The sequence below is a fragment of the Balearica regulorum genome, chromosome 4 (assembly GCF_011004875.1).
Source record: "Balearica regulorum gibbericeps isolate bBalReg1 chromosome 4, bBalReg1.pri, whole genome shotgun sequence".
Taxonomy (NCBI): domain Eukaryota; kingdom Metazoa; phylum Chordata; class Aves; order Gruiformes; family Gruidae; genus Balearica; species Balearica regulorum.
The window spans coordinates 39,513,181-39,531,160 of NC_046187.1; the positions used below are offsets into that span (position 1 = coordinate 39,513,181).

General features: G+C 35.5%; 1 protein-coding gene across 1 annotated transcript in view; it reads right to left on the minus strand.

Annotated features, from left to right (window-relative positions):
• Window positions 1-17,980, minus strand: part of SPOCK3 (SPARC (osteonectin), cwcv and kazal like domains proteoglycan 3) — a 213,312-nt gene that overhangs the window by 48,148 nt on the left and 147,184 nt on the right. Inside the window, exon 6 of the mRNA XM_075751834.1 lies at window positions 15,195-15,309. Within this exon, the coding sequence (XP_075607949.1) occupies window positions 15,195-15,309 (115 nt within the window). The remainder of the gene's footprint in view (window positions 1-15,194; window positions 15,310-17,980) is intronic.

Below are 17,980 nucleotides of genomic sequence, written 5' to 3' on the forward strand. Positions count from 1 at the left end.
AGGAGAACAGAAAAACAAGGGCAAAGCCTCGAGGGTTGGGATAAGGGCAGGTTACTGGGACAGCGAGGGAGAGGGAAACAATCAACAACAGTGCTGATAACAGATAGTAACAATGGGTGATAACAGAGAACGATTTTACCGATCCGACGACCGACCGACCGGACGCTTGACCCGTCCCGGAGCCACGCCGACACGCCGAACCCGCCCCTGCCCGACTAGCCCCCTTTATGATGAGCATGACGTCACATGGTATGGAATAGCCCCCTGGCCAGCTTGGCTCACCTGTCCTGGCTCCTTGGGAAATTAACTCTATCCTTGCCAGAACCAGGACATTATGGTAAATCAATGCTTGCATTACAAAATCTACCCTTAACCCTAGAGAATTCTAGAGATGTGAAGAAATAAACACACATACACAGTAATCTTGTGAACAACTGAATTGGTTTCTGACTTTCTTTGTTGAAGTAACAGTCACAGATGCTGGTCTGTGACAACTGCCTGCATCTTGTAGCCTTGACACACTTTATACTGTTGGCTGCTTTCAGTGTATAAGTATTTTTCTGAGTCAAAAGCTATCTCTCAATAGACTTTAGAGCTGGTGGACAACTATTCCTGAATTCAAGGAAGCCAAATGATTCCAATCTGTAGTTATTTTTTTTAAACTTACTTTCCTAATGTTATGTATCCTTTTTTCTATAAAGTGCAATTCTGATCCAATGACCAATTAAACTGTCAGAAACATCCCAGGTGACTTGGATATACTTGTACCAACTCATATTTTTTTTCTCTTGGCTAGATTCAAATAGGGTGCAACACAAAAACTGAGATCCTAATTTTGTCACTATCCTTTTCCCTATTACTTTATTTGACAGGTGATAAAAGCAAGGCCTGTTGAATTTGCCGGGGACAAAAACATGCCTGTTTCAAATATTTGAAACTTTACTCTGTTGTATTTTTCCATTGCTTTATCTGTGCAAAAGAAAAGAGCAGAAAGACTAATTTATTTTCTTTGTTTTTCTGAGCTGCAGTAGTACTCTGTTCACTTTGTTAAAACGACATGCTCTTTTTGTACTCCTCCTTCTGAAGTTAAACCTTTAGAAAGAAGGTAACTAAATAATACAGTGTATTAGTGGCCTCTGAGGTATCTTTTAATCCTCTTAAGCTGTGCTTACAGAAATACTACAGAAGGTGATCAACTTCAAATACTGACCTTAGAAAACTAGATTAAAACAAAAAATCAGATTCCTACAAGACATAGTAAACTGTGTTATAAACCTGCTTAAAACTTTCATCTACACCTAAATTCAGATAAGGAGACAATCCTGCTGAAAAGACAAAACAGAACAAAACTATCTTAATTACTTAGTTTCCCCTAAAGCTGGATTTACAACTTTCTCTTTAAATGTTTCATGCTCTCCTGCTATGAAGAATCTCAGGAATTTACAACAGACCTCTGTTATAAACAGGATAAATAATGAAAACCATTTTGACAAGAACTGTTATTCAGTATATATCAGCCCAGGATTTCTTCTGACTTGCCTTGCACTATTATCAATGGTTAATACAAGATTGGGTATTTTTCTACAAAAAACATTTCATTACTAGTAAATCACAATACAAATCTATTTTTCAAAGACACTTAATTTTAGGGGGTAGTTAAGTTTTAAAACTGAATGCTTTTCATTTAGCGTTCAGACTATTATAAAGGTGCCACCATGCTAATGAGACAAAGCTTACAATTTGATACAACTGAACAACTGCTGATGCTGGCATGCAAGGTGGCTATGGAACTCGATCTTGCAGTATCAGCAGGAACAACAGTTAAAACAGATGCCACAGCTAATTTCATGGATCTTAGTGCCTTCGGGGAAGAACTTGGGATTTTTATTTTCCATGAAGACCTTAGTGTTTTATTTAGAGGATTTCTGACGTGTCAAGTAGCCTGCATCTGGGATATAAAACTAAAATATCAAGAAAAAAATAAAATTACTACTGTATTTTGTGAAGCAGATAAAAAGCAACACAGTTGGGTAATTATGATAATTGGATCCAGAGTGTCTACCTAATAATTTTATGAATATGTTTTGATAATGCTGATTCATCAAGAGTACACAGAAAATAGATCACCTGAAATAGATTTAGATCATGATGATACTAGCAAATATTTGTTTAACTTTTCTTAACAAGACTTTGAGTGAAGCTATAGTAACTGTCATAAAGAGTCAAAGCTGGCAGAATTTGGAGAAAACTATAAAATGACAATTAGGCATGAACAATAAGGCTGGGGTTTTTTTTGAAGCAAGAGGAAGATGTATTTTCAAAGACAAACACTCAGAAGCATATAACGATCGCCCTGGAGAGGGAGGTACATTGTTAAATCTCTTTTTAGCATCATCTTTTCAAACTTTTAGAGACTATCACAGCTTGAAATAAGAAGGATAATCAGATGATGTGAACATGGCTTAAGTGTTATCATACTTTCACTGCACAGATAGACATTTTCAGTGCATCAGTGAATATGCACTAGCCACATAAACTGTTCCACTGGTGCCTCAAAACATTACACCAAGCAAAAGAACAATGGTTCTCAATTGTGAAAGAGAGGTCAAATACTTATGCAAAGAAAGTAAAAGTGAAACAGTATATCAGTATTGTTGTGTCTGCACGCTCAGGAGAGGTGAGCAAGTCTTTTAATTGAAAATTTATACTTTTATGTATAAGAACTGATTATATTTTAATTATTGGAAGAAAGAGGAAATTGTGTAACCAAGTAAGGACATGTTGATACCAAGTGAAATTCTGTTCTTGCATAATAAGTTATTGGCATATCTGCTTAAAGTTAGCATAAGTAGAAATTAATTTTTATGACAAGAGGTCAGCTTCAAAAAAGAAATGTTTAAATTTTTGCCTGAGATCCAAACTGCATCTTAAAAAAAAAAGTAACAAAAAACAATTCAGAAAATGACATTATATCACCACGATATTAACTCTGTAATTAGCACATTTTATTTCTGTCAATTTCAGTGTACTAAGTACAGAACCATTAACAAATGCTGCCAAAGACAGACTTTTTCATCCCTGGCTTTTAAAGGATTTTGATATTTTAAAAAAAATATCAAAATTCTACCAGCTATTAAAAGTCACTTCAGAAAAGTGGTACTGCGACTATTTAACAGGGAGCAGAGATAGCACAGCTATAGATGTGAAGTAACCAGGAACTTAAACCACTAAAGATTCAGTTGCTGTTATTGAGAGCTTGTCACAAATAGGATATCACATGTTCTCTCAATACCACTGGGTTTACATCCTACTTGAAGGCAACTCAGTGAAGCTCACTGGTCCAGCACTCCTTCAGAACACTACTGAACCATCAGTCCATCCCCGAGTTTCCCAAGGATCTCAAGTAGCTTCACTATCCAATAAGCTCTGACAGGACAAAATAACTCGGCAGGAGGTTATACTATTGGCACCACGTTTTACCTGCAAAAATAAGCAGAAGGGGCAAATAAACTAGTTTAAAATAACTACCTGATAAAGAAAGTATATTTCTAGCAGTTATCTCCCAGTGATGAGCAATGAAACACTTCTAAATGTAACTGCATATTGATGGGATAAAAATAGTATCAGTAAAAAAAAATATTACCATCACATCAGTAATTGAGACACAAACATAGCTGCATCCTGTTAGCTTATTCATCCATTGCATGAACAGAAAGATAATGCTGATCCAGACACTTAGCATACGATCTGCATCTCTTTGGTTATTTATTCTCAATAGAACGCCTGTGACACACTTTTAAAGCCTTTAATGTATCATAAGACTGGCAAGGACTCTTCATTTACATAATTAAGGCAATTATAGTCATTATAATCGAATGCAACACCATTTTAATGGTCTGGACTATATTTAAACTTCCAGCTTTATAATCCATAAAAGCTGGTTGGCAGAGTGCAAAAGAAGATAAGGAACATATCCTAAAAAAAGCATGCTCTCATTACTATCTAAAATAGTTTAATCGAGTGTTGTGCTACATAGACTAAACTTTACTAACAATTTGGATGTTTTGGGGTCTCTAGGACTGAAATGGTTTGTGAATTGTTTAATGACGTAGGTTAAAGTTAATGATTATCAAACAGAAAAATTAAACAGCATTAATTACCTTCTTTCATCATAATGGCGTGTCTAACTCTTAAAATTGCAACAGCACACACGAAACCATAGGATCATACGCTGAAGGTAACATTTTTGCCTCCTTTAAAGACATATTTACCATGAGATTTTGTCAGGGGTTTTTTTTTCCCCTACTAAAAATACAAGGTGAAAGGAAATAAAGAAATCAACCAGGCTAATCAAAACTTTCATAACAAATCAATATAAGGCTATCTCCTACAGAGAAGTGTTTTCCTTTGTGAAAAGTATATGAATACTTTGCAGTAGTAAGAAAACAACTCTGAATGACTAATTACTCATCTTGTACATATTGAGTCTTTACCTAAACAGAACCAGTGTCTAAATGGCCCTGAGTATCTGAACAGTCCCATAGAAATCAAGGATTAAAAAAATGGCAATGCATCCTAAGTGTATTGTCCATCCCATGTGCATAATCACATACTGATTTGTAGTGAACCAACTAGTTTTGCTAGGGACAAAGTTTGGAAAGTTCACTCTGAAATTGCTCCCTATGCGCAGGATGGACAAGACCACCGAGGAATCCCAGCTGGGCTCATGTCCTCAAACATACACACCCATTTTCAAAACATCAACTGGCATATGACATACATTCCCTTGGTGTCCTGTGATTAAAAATACACAGCCAGCAGAGATGCAGCAGTCACATTGTTGTAGATGCTTAGATATTAAAAACTGTATTATTCAAATACTTTAAACACAGGGCTAGATATGCTAGTTAAATGTCCGTTTGCTGGTAACAGAAGAAACATGAGAAGTAACTTCTCTGGGTGCAGCCCACCACAGCAGGCTAGAACTGTCTTCAACAGCCTTGACACTGAGGAATTTTCCATTTAAATGTAAATTTGGGGACGTGATATACCTGGATTTCATAAGGCTGTATAGATTTGATTATCCACGGCTGCCAAAAGCATCCATAAGAAGTGAAAGGATTTGGAAATAACAAAGCAGCCCCCAGGAAAAAAGCAGCCCAAAGAGGAAGAGGTTCTGGAGAAGACTGCTGTTGCAAAGAGGCTTGGAACTGTGAGCAAAGACCTGTTTCCAGCGATACGTATGTAATATTCCACCTTTCCCTTTAGAGTTAGCTCTTTATAATACTGACAACAAGCACTTTGCTAACAGTCCTTTCTAAGGATTTCACTTGATCTTGGCAACAATAAAATATTCTTTTTCACAGCATCCTTGAATATGTTCTGCGGTGTTATGTGGGTTATTTTGCATAAACACAGAATGAACAGTTTCTTGCATTCTAGCCTTTTTTTATATAAACTATACTACTATGGAATGGGCTGTCTTTCCTTAATACTTCACTTCTTCCTTCTAACAGTCAAGCTTCCACAGAATTCTAATTTGCTCTGCAATTATGACCTCATTTCAGGGAATTAAAAAAATAAAAATCACTGTACAAACACATGCAATCTCCCCCCCCCCCCCCCCATCAGCTCCACCCTGCTTCCAGTTAACAGTACACTTTTTACTAGAATGTCTCCGCTTCTTGCTCTACTTGCATTTGTGGTATCACTTCTTTACTGCAAGACATGTATTTCTATTCCTTGTTCCCAAATATTTTAATGTCTATAAGAACAGAAAGCAAAAGCAAAAATTTCTTTTTAGCCAAAGGATCATCTATTACTGACTAAACAATTCTAGTTTTCTTTTTTGAACTATAAAGGTGTTCAAAACAAAATGAACACACCCTGTTCCATGCAAGAGGAATTTATTTAAAATTACAGCAGAAACTCATGCATTTGAAGCAAAAATGATGAATGGAGTCACCTCTACAGTCTAATAATAGGTTACACAGCTACATCTCTATTTCCCCACTCCTTCGAACGCAGCCGCAGCCCCTTCGTTCTTCTCTCACATTGTACCGTTTAGTCTCAGCCATCTGACTAAACTGTAGGGTCTTCAAAGCTTCCCATCTGCTTAGTTTGGGCGTGCTTTTCCACATCACACGTGGAGAAGACCTGGCAAGCAGGCTATACCCCTCACTGCCAACCTTCCTCTGAGCTCCTGGGTAAGGAAGCCTGGGTGTGTGGTGTGCCCTGGCTAAGCCCCAGACTAGATGACAAGGGGACCAGGGGACTGTGGGCATGCAGGTCAGATACACCTTCTCATTCCAAACACATTCTCTGTCATTCTACACCACATTAGATTGCTACTAATCACACTACATTAGATTACTACTAATTATGATGGAGAAGTCTATTTTTAGAAAGTCTTATCATGGAGCTTGATTAATGAAAGAAGATACTGCTGACAATTTGACTTGGCTCAGTGTCATTCAAGCAAAAAAAAAAAAATACTGTGTTTAAGAATCTAAAAAAGATTCATGCAGAAAATTTACCTTAACATTGAAGGAATAAACAATAAAAGTGGGTCCATTAAGTTTCTGTTATTACACATAGGAATGAATATTAAATATGTATCTTTTACAAATACCATCATATTTATTGTACAAGTATTGTATCGTATATACAAGTATTTTGATGCTAGCAAATTCCCTATCATATCATAGATATGGAAATCATTTACAGATACAAATTAATTCTTGCTAAGATTATTAGTCTGCTATCTTAGAAAAATGCTGACATTTATATAATATAAAGATACTAAAGCAATAAAACCTGGTTAAAAAATAGTACTTCCTATTAAAGATCAAGTAAAAATAGTCTATAATTCACCATATATACAACAGAGAAAAAAAAAAGGCATTCTTAATGAAGTAGCCTTACTGAATTTCAAAGCGTAAAAATCTACAACACATCAAATTGGATTCACTTTACCTTCAAAGAGCTTCTATTTATATACAATGTATACTTACAGCTCAACATTACTGTAAACATATAGAATGAATTAAACAAAAGTGAAAACCAATATTTTAGCTTTTTTTTGCCGGACAAACATAGGTCTAAGATGAACAGCTTTGAGATTTAAAAGTGAATACTATGCATTATAAAAAGCAATAAAAGCAAAACATTTACTGCTAAGTCAATACCCTCTAAAGAACTAAAATGGATATGCAATAGTGTCTTCAAAATCACAAAAGGTTTCAGAAACATCAGTAGAGTTCAGAAACATTAGTATAGTAAGAAAGCTTCCCTATCGATAATGTCTTTTCCTCTAACAAGGAAACTGAGTCACGGTGTTAGAGCCTATTCTATTTACATTTAAATCAATGGCAAAATTCACATTGATGCCATATCAAAGGCAAGAGCAGAAATACTATCCCAGATCTGATTTTTGTGGTCAGCCCAGAACGACATTGATCTCAAACAGTACATGCCAAAACATACAAGACAAATTCCTGGTTTTGAGTGCTTCCACTGACAGCTGTGCACTTGTATTTCAGGTTTGATCTAAATATTATTTTGAGAAAAATCAGCCAAATTTTCTAATGAAAATTAAGCAACTAGAGAGCATAGAGGTTTTCATTTACTGTTGCATTCTATAGAATTGCAGTAGCAATTACATAACAAAATATTTTACTGAATCATAAATATACGGCTAAGGAAAACAGTAGACTAGAAAGCTGACAACTACTTAATGCCAATTTAACTCACATGTATGAAATGTTGCTACTGTCTACGCTCCCAAACTACTGAGACCGCCTCCTTCCATGTACTGTGCGTATTCTTCAAAGAAAGTTAACAAATGAGAGTAGTTTCTCCTTGATGAAAACCAGCATGCTTCTCTTTGTATTTCTTTTTATAGGCAAGTCACTTTTCTGTAACAAGCATGGCAGCATAAAATTAGATGCTACAACTAGACCTTTTGGGAAATATTTTAAAACATACTAACATATTTGTAAATAAACCCCAAACAGCACTACAATGTAACAGTCATTTTCTTTTGTAGGTTATTTTGGTCTTATGTGAGGTTTCAAAGTTAAATTTTATCCTTGGTCACACAGCATGAACTTCATCTTATAGACAGGAGTTTTACTTGTCGTCTCCTATGAATGGCTTCTCCTGGCCACCCCATGACTGATCGCTGATTGGTCTAGTATATGTTGTTTTGGATACAGATTTTATTCTATTATGTCCTGGAGTTAATGTTGCAGAAGAGAAAAAAGGAATTACAAAATTGTATTATTACCTTTGAAGGACAGATAGTACTATGTAGAAATTAAGGAGTTAAATGTTATTTTTGGCCCTAAATCTCTTTATTTGTGAAGTCTGGAAATGATTCAGTGTTCTCTTTGAACACAAACAAGACAAAAGCTCTTTTTTGGCATCTATACCTGCACTAGAGGAAGAGTGGCTGAGGTCATGTATTGAGAAGATGCTGCTACGCAAATAAGAGGATTTGGGAGAATGCTGTTTTGCTATTTGTTTAAAAAGAGTCCCCATATTTGTTCTTCAAGCACTGATGCACACAGAACGAAACAGAATCCACAGTGTCTTTAATCCTACCATTACTTATCCTCACCTCTTCATAGCAATTAACAATTCGGCAGTATTCAGTATAAAATAGGATGCAGCTGAAAGAGCAGCTATGTTCTGTGATTAAAGTCTTTCAGATATGCTAACTGAAAATACTTTCAGCATGCAATGTTGCCTTTTCACTTCCTTCTGGCAAAAGCTTAGAGTCAAAGAGAATGACTTTTATAGCAGCTTACTATGTTACCTATATAGTCCTACTCAGATGATCAGATAAAGAGAAGCCCTTTTTTTCATGAATCTAAGTCTACCTGTTATTTTAGCAAAAATATCAAGTAAGCTCTGACTACAGGATTTATTAGAAATTAACTCAAAAATTGTTGAGAGCAAATTCTTTTATTTCAGTAGCTAATGAAAATGGATATTTAACATTTTACCTACAATGTTATAGCTTTTTCCATCTAACTGCAGGACCTTCAACTGATTCTGAGCCTTTGGGTATGACATCATATCCCAGCTGCATCTTGACTCTATGTCAGGGCAGAATCCCAACCTTGTTTCCATGAAGAAGATATCCAAAGACATAATCCAGGGGGATGCTGTAGCACATGTGAGCCAAATCTGTTTGGGAGACCGGGATCCTAGGCGTGTCACGGCACACATTTATCACAGTGTCAGTGTACCTCAACAGGGACATAAAACATAGGCACTCTGGTTTGGATTTAAGGATAATTAAACTTTCCCAATGTATGTATTCTAGAATAGAGCAAATTAAAGCCAACTGATGATGGATGCTTTTTTCTTGGATACCTTTGGAAGGTCTTTGACCACAGAGTTGTCAGCCATAGAATCATTTCCCGCCCCGGCATTCAAAACGTGTAGTGAGGATCTTCCTGTAAACGCAGAAATGCCACATATGTTTTCATGGAGCATATTCCTTTAGATTGACATACCCAGTGGCATTTTGTCATCTGCATTGCCAAATGTCTCATATTACAGTGCTGTGACAATGAAAAGAGACATACCCCAGGTATTTGGTTCAGACAAGAAAAAACCCTCACCAAAACAGTCCAGCGACACCATCTTGCATCTTGAAGCTTTTAATTGTTATTAGTATCTTACTTTTTTATTTTATTTATTTAGTCAATAAACCTCTATATAACCTATGTAAGAAGTAAAGCAGAAATGGAAGGAAATGTCTGCAATGAGGCAGTGAGTGCAGTATCATTTAAGGGAGAGCAAATAATCTTTCTCAGTTTCTGAACGGATGTGAAACAATTTTATTTCAGAGACTGAAATGTTCCTTCCCCTCCATCATTCTGCAGCTTTTGAGAGATGTTAAATGCTACAGCTGATCACAGGGAAGGCTGTTATCTGGGACTCCCTTTTTATTTTCTGGAAGATGGGGTATAAAACTCCTCAGTTTACCAACTTACTTTCCTAAGAAATACTTACCAATCTAACATCATTAATTTTCCATATCTCAACTAGTAATTTAAGTGCAATACAAGCAAAAAAGAAATTCGAGGAAATATTAAGACTGGAAACAAGGTAAATTTCATACAGAAAGAGATTATAGATGAATCCAAATCCTGGCTCATGACAGTCCTACCCTGACTCCTCAACCAGTATCCAATATAAGCCAGAACTGCTCTTTCAGTCAGTTAGAAAATGTAAAGTATTATACTGTAAAAAATATACATATAAGCCTCATATATACTACATTAAATGATACATAAGAAATAAACACAGTTAAAATTGTATGCCCTTATTTCTAAGATGCATATTCCACGGACTGCCTTTTTTCTTTATGCAGAAAAAAACAGACATGGGTCTTGACCTATCCCATGAGAATTAAAGAACAGTACAAAATGACTTTCACTTGCCCATTTTTTTCTAGTAAAACTGTAATTTTTGATTATGAAAAACTGAAAGGATTTTGCTGTTGCCATTCACTCCTCCTTCTGAATTAACAAAACCTCTTAATAAAATTGGCCTTTTAGACCCTGCAAGACACAAACTAAGAAGCATACGTACTTTGCAAACTAAAGCAAACAAATTTTTAACACTTGCCAGGCCTGAACATGAAAACACAAACAAGTGAAGATGCTTCATCAATTTAATGCAAAAATAAATTGCTTGGTAATTATGTTATATATCGATATTCCCTCTTTTTCTTATCTTCCTTCTAACTAACTATAGCTTGAGTCACACACATCAAAAAGTCAAATTCTGACTTTATTTGGTGAGGCATGTACTCACGTGTTCACACCTAGTAAGCTTTTAATTAAAAACTTACAGGTATATAATTTTCTCTCTAGTAGATCCCAAAGGATATTCAGGATTATTTTTCCACCTTTATATAATAAGCTACTTATTAAACTTTTGTAGAAAGTAACAGAAGACTACAGTTAGTAGGAGAGGTTAATAGGGTCTATGACTATAGAATGGGTCAGACACATTTTCAGAGTAATTTCATTATAATTAGAACCACCAAAGTCACTGAACAAAGTTGAACTGTCACCGAAGTAGAAAGGTTTGTGTAACTTTTACAAGAGCTTTTTTTTTGCCTTTTTCATTCATGCTGAGAGAGAGAAGAAAACTGGAACTTTCCATTACACACCTCGAGGTTTTTGTTAAAAACATATTGCTAAGCATATCTTTATTCATTAAGGGTTTTCATCACAACTTTTGAATTACATCACATATAATGCAAGGAATGAAGCAACATCTGCTATCTCCTGAATGAGGACCATTTCAATATATACTCAAAAAATGTAAAATGTAACAGTTTCAAGTCATTAATTATGTCATGTTCAGTAAATGGACTGTACACACTTATTTCAGAATAAGATTATGCTGCTATAGAGAGATACATTTTATATTTTGTTAAGAATTGAAAATAACAAAAGCAACACTAAATAAACTAAAAAGCAAAACAATGCTTCTGGGATTATACCAAGGTATCACTAAGTTTGTTAGGCAATTGCAATGGCCATTAATGATGCTCATTAACATCAAAAGAAGCTCATGCACCTGAGAAAAGTATTTTGAATATATTAACCTGCAAAATAAAACGTTGTTGCAAATCAGAAAGTTCAGTTGTGACTACAGTTCATTAACTTTTTGTTCTTGCTGTTTTCCACCCGTTATTAACTATGAGGATTACAAAATGAAAGATTTCTTTTTTCTGACAGGACAGTAAAATTCATGTACCAAAGCCTTGGAATCAGATAAGAACTTGAAAGAACTCTCCCACAACCCCACTCTTTCAATCAGATTTTAAAACTTAAATTTTTATTTTCTTCGAGGAATGTTGACAATATGTACTTATGTTACACAAATTTGTGCATTTGAGTGTCTATTCACAGGCTTCAAATCAAAACAGTACAAATCAAACATGAATCAGTAGTGGACTAGAAAATTGGAAATTAAACTGCAACAAAATTTACTGTTACTTAAATATTGACTGGGAAATGACACAGTTCAAAAAAGAATAAATTAAAATTAGGAAAAAGTGCCAAATGGCAGAAGATCACTCAATAAAACTATTTTTGTTCTAAAATCCACACTTTTTTAAGGAAACAAATTACACTAGGTAAAATGCAATTCTGTTAATGAAACAAGAAAACATTCTGATAGAAAAGTCTTATCTCCTTCACCTCTACTTCTCTATTAAGTCACCTAATTTTTCCTGAAGAAATTTTGCTGTTAATATTTTAATCTCAAACTGGCTGAAAGGAAACATGATTTAAATAAAGTCAAAATAGCAAACTGCCAAAAACTTTGTAATACACCTTAAATTACTGAAAGAGTAGATATAGGTTAGTGAATGGTATATTACTAAATAAATGTAACAAAACTTCAAATAAATGTGCTATTGCAGTAAGTGAAAAAATAGCTTAAAATGTGAACACTAACAGGTAGCAGGTAAGTCTGTGCGTGTGTCTGTGAACATCTAAAATTGAACTTCTGAGCCCTCAAGCATAAGGTTGGCACTTGCTAGCTGCAATCGGTATGGACTAGTGTAAATTTTGATAAAACAGAAGTGGCATTTCCCAAATCATTCAATAAAGAGACATGAGACAGAACTAACAATTAGGAAGCTGATCACGCATTGTGCCTCTGCACACAGCATATTTAGATTAGGAAAATGGGGACGGGGATGGTGTTGGGGGTGTGTGGTAGAGACCAAAAGGATGGGTCCTGGAAGAAGAATGGCTTCCCAGAAAGAAGAAGGGGCCCCTGAAAGAAGACAGTGAAGATCCTGGCTGGTGGAAAGATGCTGAAAGTGAGGAGAGATCCTGGAGATCAGAGAGATGCATTGAGACAAATGCTGGGGGAGTCCCAGGGACCACGGCCACACCTGAGACAGGTAACTGCATGCAGCTGCACAGCAGAAACCAACATGATTTTCTACCTGAATTTGTCAATCTGAAAAAATGAAAACTTGTCTTAGATAGGGGATGTATTTTAGGAAATCCTCACTTAAGTTATCCCTGAAACTGCAGCACTAGTGTCACTTTGCTTCTTTGGATTTGTCAAATTTCTAAGCAACTGACCTGTGCATATACAGCTTAGAACACTTAATGGAGTTCAATTTAGAGAAAATAATTGTATTCTTACAACAAAAGTCTTATAACAAATAACAACAAAGTCATAACAAATTTTGTATTGTTTCAAAACTTCTGGATAAAATTTCAGTAATGATACTCCGCTCACTTTTATATTTCTCATGTCTCCTGGCCTTTGGCCTTGTAAAGAAATTATATTCAAATTTCCATGTTGCAGTAAAATGTAGCAGCTGGAAAAGCCTTGTATTTTGTTTGCTCTGACAATCTGTTAGGACAGGATTAGTGTTAATTCCCATACTCATATAGGATCTTTTTCCTCTCTTTTACATAACTAAGCACAAGTAATCTTGATCCCTTGGCAGTATTAAATCTTCAAGAAGTATTCATTCCTAGGAGTTCATTCCTAATTAAAAACAATTTCATTTTGTTGAAGCCAATAAAATTTAATCTATAGATTGTTTTCAATGTTTAAGTACAGGCGTAGCAGAAATAGAATGTGCTTGAAAGAACACACACAAAGATAAAAATAACTGCATCAGGTCAAATTGCTTCCAGCAGAGAAAATGCTAATTTTATTTTGGTAAAAACTGAGGTCAATAATACCATAGTCAAAAACTAACACTGGGGAATGGTTAGCCTACTACTCAGAGATGCTTCTCGGCTGATCATCTCAATTTCACTTCCTGCCCACTGTTAAGGAAATGTCCCCACACCTATGCTGGAGATGTAGAAATTGTTGCTAGTGAAAACTGCAACTGCATTAATGCCATGTCTTATCAAAGACATGTGTCTTCTCAAAGGGGCTACACTGACCATCTAAGGCTGGGCCTTCCAGCGTTATTCATTCGGGCTGGCAACTACCTAAAGTAGTATTTCAGAGAAGTTTTTTAATTGACTTGTATGCCTGCCCACAGCTCGATGTTTGCAGTAGTCACCCCTATTCATTGCTAAAAAAGCATTCATTCATTTTTTTAAATTAGGAAAAAAAAAACTTTTGGCAGTAGCTACAGTTTATCATGGAAACGATAAGATTCTCTTGCACTGTAAATGTCAATAGTGCATCAAAGCACAGTGAAATACCAACATTAACATAATCCAGGAATGTAATGCTGGTTTCTTTTATCTTTATAAGGTTGCTATAGAGAGGCGAAAAAAAAAAAATCTTCAAAAACTAACTCTGGTGTATTTCCAATGAGGATACAGGATATTTGTGCATAAAGTTTTAGCTTACTCATCAAAAGTGTGACTATACAGAAAGAAAAAAAAACACAACCATCTAACAGAGCTCAATCTAAAGAAATAAAAAAAAATGTGGACGCCCAGTCATGCTGTTCTTAGCAAATTCAGGTCCATGGTGGCCTAAAACCTCATGCTATGATGGCTCTCTATTCAGGAGCACCAAAGACTGTATCCTGTTTCGTTTAACAACCCCCTTCCAAAGACACTTGGGAGTCACTGAAATACAAATACACTTAGCCACAATTTTTTTTTTCCTCCAGTTGCACCAATGGCTAAGAATCAGTGCAAAGCAACTGCATTTTCCAGCAGCCTAACCTCATGCACGGTCCAAAAGGAAGCTGATTTATTCCTATCAAACACTTTTCAAACCAAGAACTCACTTTTCTATGACAGCTCTTACTAATAGTTCCATAGTTTAAGTGCAACTGCTCACTCCTATGAGCAGTAACAAGGACTTTTAAGTTTCCTTTTTTTCTATCACACTTAATTTTCTTGAATATTCAACTAAAAACACTGAAGAGGAAGGAATTATTTTTTGTCTTAAGTACAGCCATAAGCATCTCAATGAGTATTAAAGAGTTAAAAAAGAACAACAACAACTCGTACTATAATAGCTGCATTTGAAAAATACAGTGGTATTTTACTGTAGGCACAATTTCAAAACCCACAGCAAAGAAAACAACCTTGAATAAAATACAGCTGGTTTTATTCAAGAATAATCAGTGTTTGTGATCACTGTCCTCTGAGCAAAATCTTATTTCCTTCTAGAAATGAGCTGTTAAAAACATCATACAAATTACCATCACTCACCTCTCCTATCATTTCTGCCTGCATTTGTGGATTTGTCAGAAGGGCAAGGGCAACGTCCTTCGCATTTCACTGAGATTTGTTTTCCTGAGACACAGGCTTGATAGTCTAATTTGCACTGTAAGGAAAGAGAATGACTATCATTAATATAAACATCTTTTATAATAAAAAATATAGCTGTAAGTATTTTGAAGCAATCTTTCATGATGTGCTTAAATCTTTGCAGACATAGATGCTAGAAATTTTTCCTGCAGTCTATGCTAACTTTGTACTAAGAATTAGATTAGATAAAGGCACAAAGTTTTTGTTCCCTAACGTGGTTACAGTTTCAGGCTTAATTCAAGCATGAATGCACTTGTGGTGTTAGACTGATTTGAATACGCATACTAAATGGAATTAGACCTCATTGGTTTTATTTGTATTATATGAGCAAATAAACAAGGCAACAATATTCATTATTGACATGAGGCAATTAACAGGAATTATTATACAATTTATCACTTAATTTCTACCTTTAAGATGACAGTATCCTAGTAAAAAGCAGTAATAAATAAAATGGAAAGCTGTGCCTGATGCAACTCTGCACAGTGACAGTCTTTACTGATATAGAAACAGATTCATTTGTGTGGTTCTGATCCGTATACTTATAATTCCAATTAAGAAACCATACAAAAATGAACTAAACCTAACCAGGAAATGGAATTGTTGTTTCAAGCATATAAAAATAACATAGTTAAAGACCACATATATAGAAAATAACGTCATGGTAAATACTGTCATTCTTACTGAAAAGCTGTACTTTCATTCAAACAGAAAAGTTCTTGACATACAGATCTTTCTTCACGATGTTTTTCCAATGTAATATCAGGAAAAACACAAACCAAAACAAAGGAAAAAAGAAGTTAAGTATCTACAAAAAGCTTTTTCAGAAAAAAAAAAAAAGGAGGAAAATGGTTATGGAGAACACTTCATCCTTGAGCAAAGGATGGAAGATGTCTCATTAGTCAGGTAAGGGACATACAACCTAGAAGTAGAGGAGTCAGCAAAACAGTTGAAGTAACAAAAATATGGTTTTCTATACATTACAACACTTCAGAAGAACAATCTCACCAGAGTTTGTGCCTTATATTCCCTCACTCATTTTCTGTTTGGGTATTTAACTTCAGTTCAATGCAATTCCATTATACAGTTATCAGGATAACCCTAAAGTTATCAGCAAACCCTAAAGTTGACGATTTTCCCTCTCTCTCTCCCCTAAAAATGAGTAAGGGGTGGGAGCACTGTAACTATGTAAGAATAAAAGAGCCTCCTGAATGACTGCACTTAAGGTTTCCACCAGTATGCAGATATAAGCACTGCGAATTTACAGAACTTTATCAACCTTTCATGCAGTTGGACTTCTAAAGCTGTCACGCAGTTCTCTACCTAGCACAAGCTGAACTGCATCCCTGTATTGAAGTAATACATTTTTGCATCACTGCCAATATCAAAAAGAAGACATATGAGAAGAGAGAGAAAAGAATACCTCAAATTTTGTGTATTCACATAAAATCATCATTATAGTTCAGTTCTGAATGTGCTCCCTTTTGCCAAAAAGGCATGGTTAAAGGACAATGAGGCTAAAAGAATCTTTTAATTCTAACAAAAAAGAACAGATCTGCTGCAATTGAAAGCTATACAAATAGCACTAGCATCTCATAAAGAACCAGAAAATTGAAGCAAAGTAAACAACTCTGTCTATGCTGACTATGAAGCAACTGACTACCTGTTGTAGCCCTGCCCAATTATCCTGGCCGTACAGGAGAGTGCTTGCATTAGCCTTGATGCCTGCCAGACCTCGTTCCAGACAGTGCATGACCTAATTCATATTTTAATACTCAAAACAATCTTCAGAGTTAGTAGAGTGGATCATAGCCTGAATTTAATATGTGTTTCTGTTGAAAAAAGATATATCTTTCCTTTTTTAAGATCTGAGAATTCTTATTCTTCAATCTTAGTCACTTAAGGAGTCAAACATATGGAAACCTGTGCTTTAGGCTTTGATTACTCCGGTTGGTGACTGAACTTAATGAGACCACCATTTAAAACTAGACATATAAACCCGTTTCAGGTTCTCAGCTTTTACTGAGAATCAGAATATGAAGAGTGCAAAACAAAGGAATACTTTTTTTTTTTTTTTTTTAAAGATTTCTTTAATCCTTTCCTTGAGAGATTATTTTTTTACAGACTCCTGTGTTTCCATTTTGTTTCACTGGAACGTTGCTAAAGAAACTACTAAATACTTCAAAGCTGCTCCAGCTAACATAATAGGTATGAGTTGTGAGTTTAGTCCTTTTGAATTATTTTTCTTTGAAGTTGTCTACTCAGTTCTATTTGCAAACAACATTGCCCTTTTAAATGTTAAGAAAAACTTAATGCTCGATACCTGCCACAAGCACTGATACCTGAGGTAGCGAGTGCAAGATCAGCGCATAACACTTCCAAAGCAGTACTCCCATTCACAGGTATACTAGAATTTTACACTCAACAAACTCATTTCATGGAGAGGCAGGCAGCAGAGTTAGATTCCTCATCTCCAGAAACAAAGCAAAATCATGGTGCTTGCATTAGCCAGAAATGAATCAATAGGCTGTTCTGACAGTCTCATATCAGCAGCTAATGACACCAGAAATGTAACTCTGGTTCAAACCTCTTGTCCTTGTTCCCCAAAGAAAGAAAGCACTGAGATATAGAGGTGGGTCAGACTTCCCTCAATGTCAGTCTCAAACCAGTAGAAGAGCAAACAACAT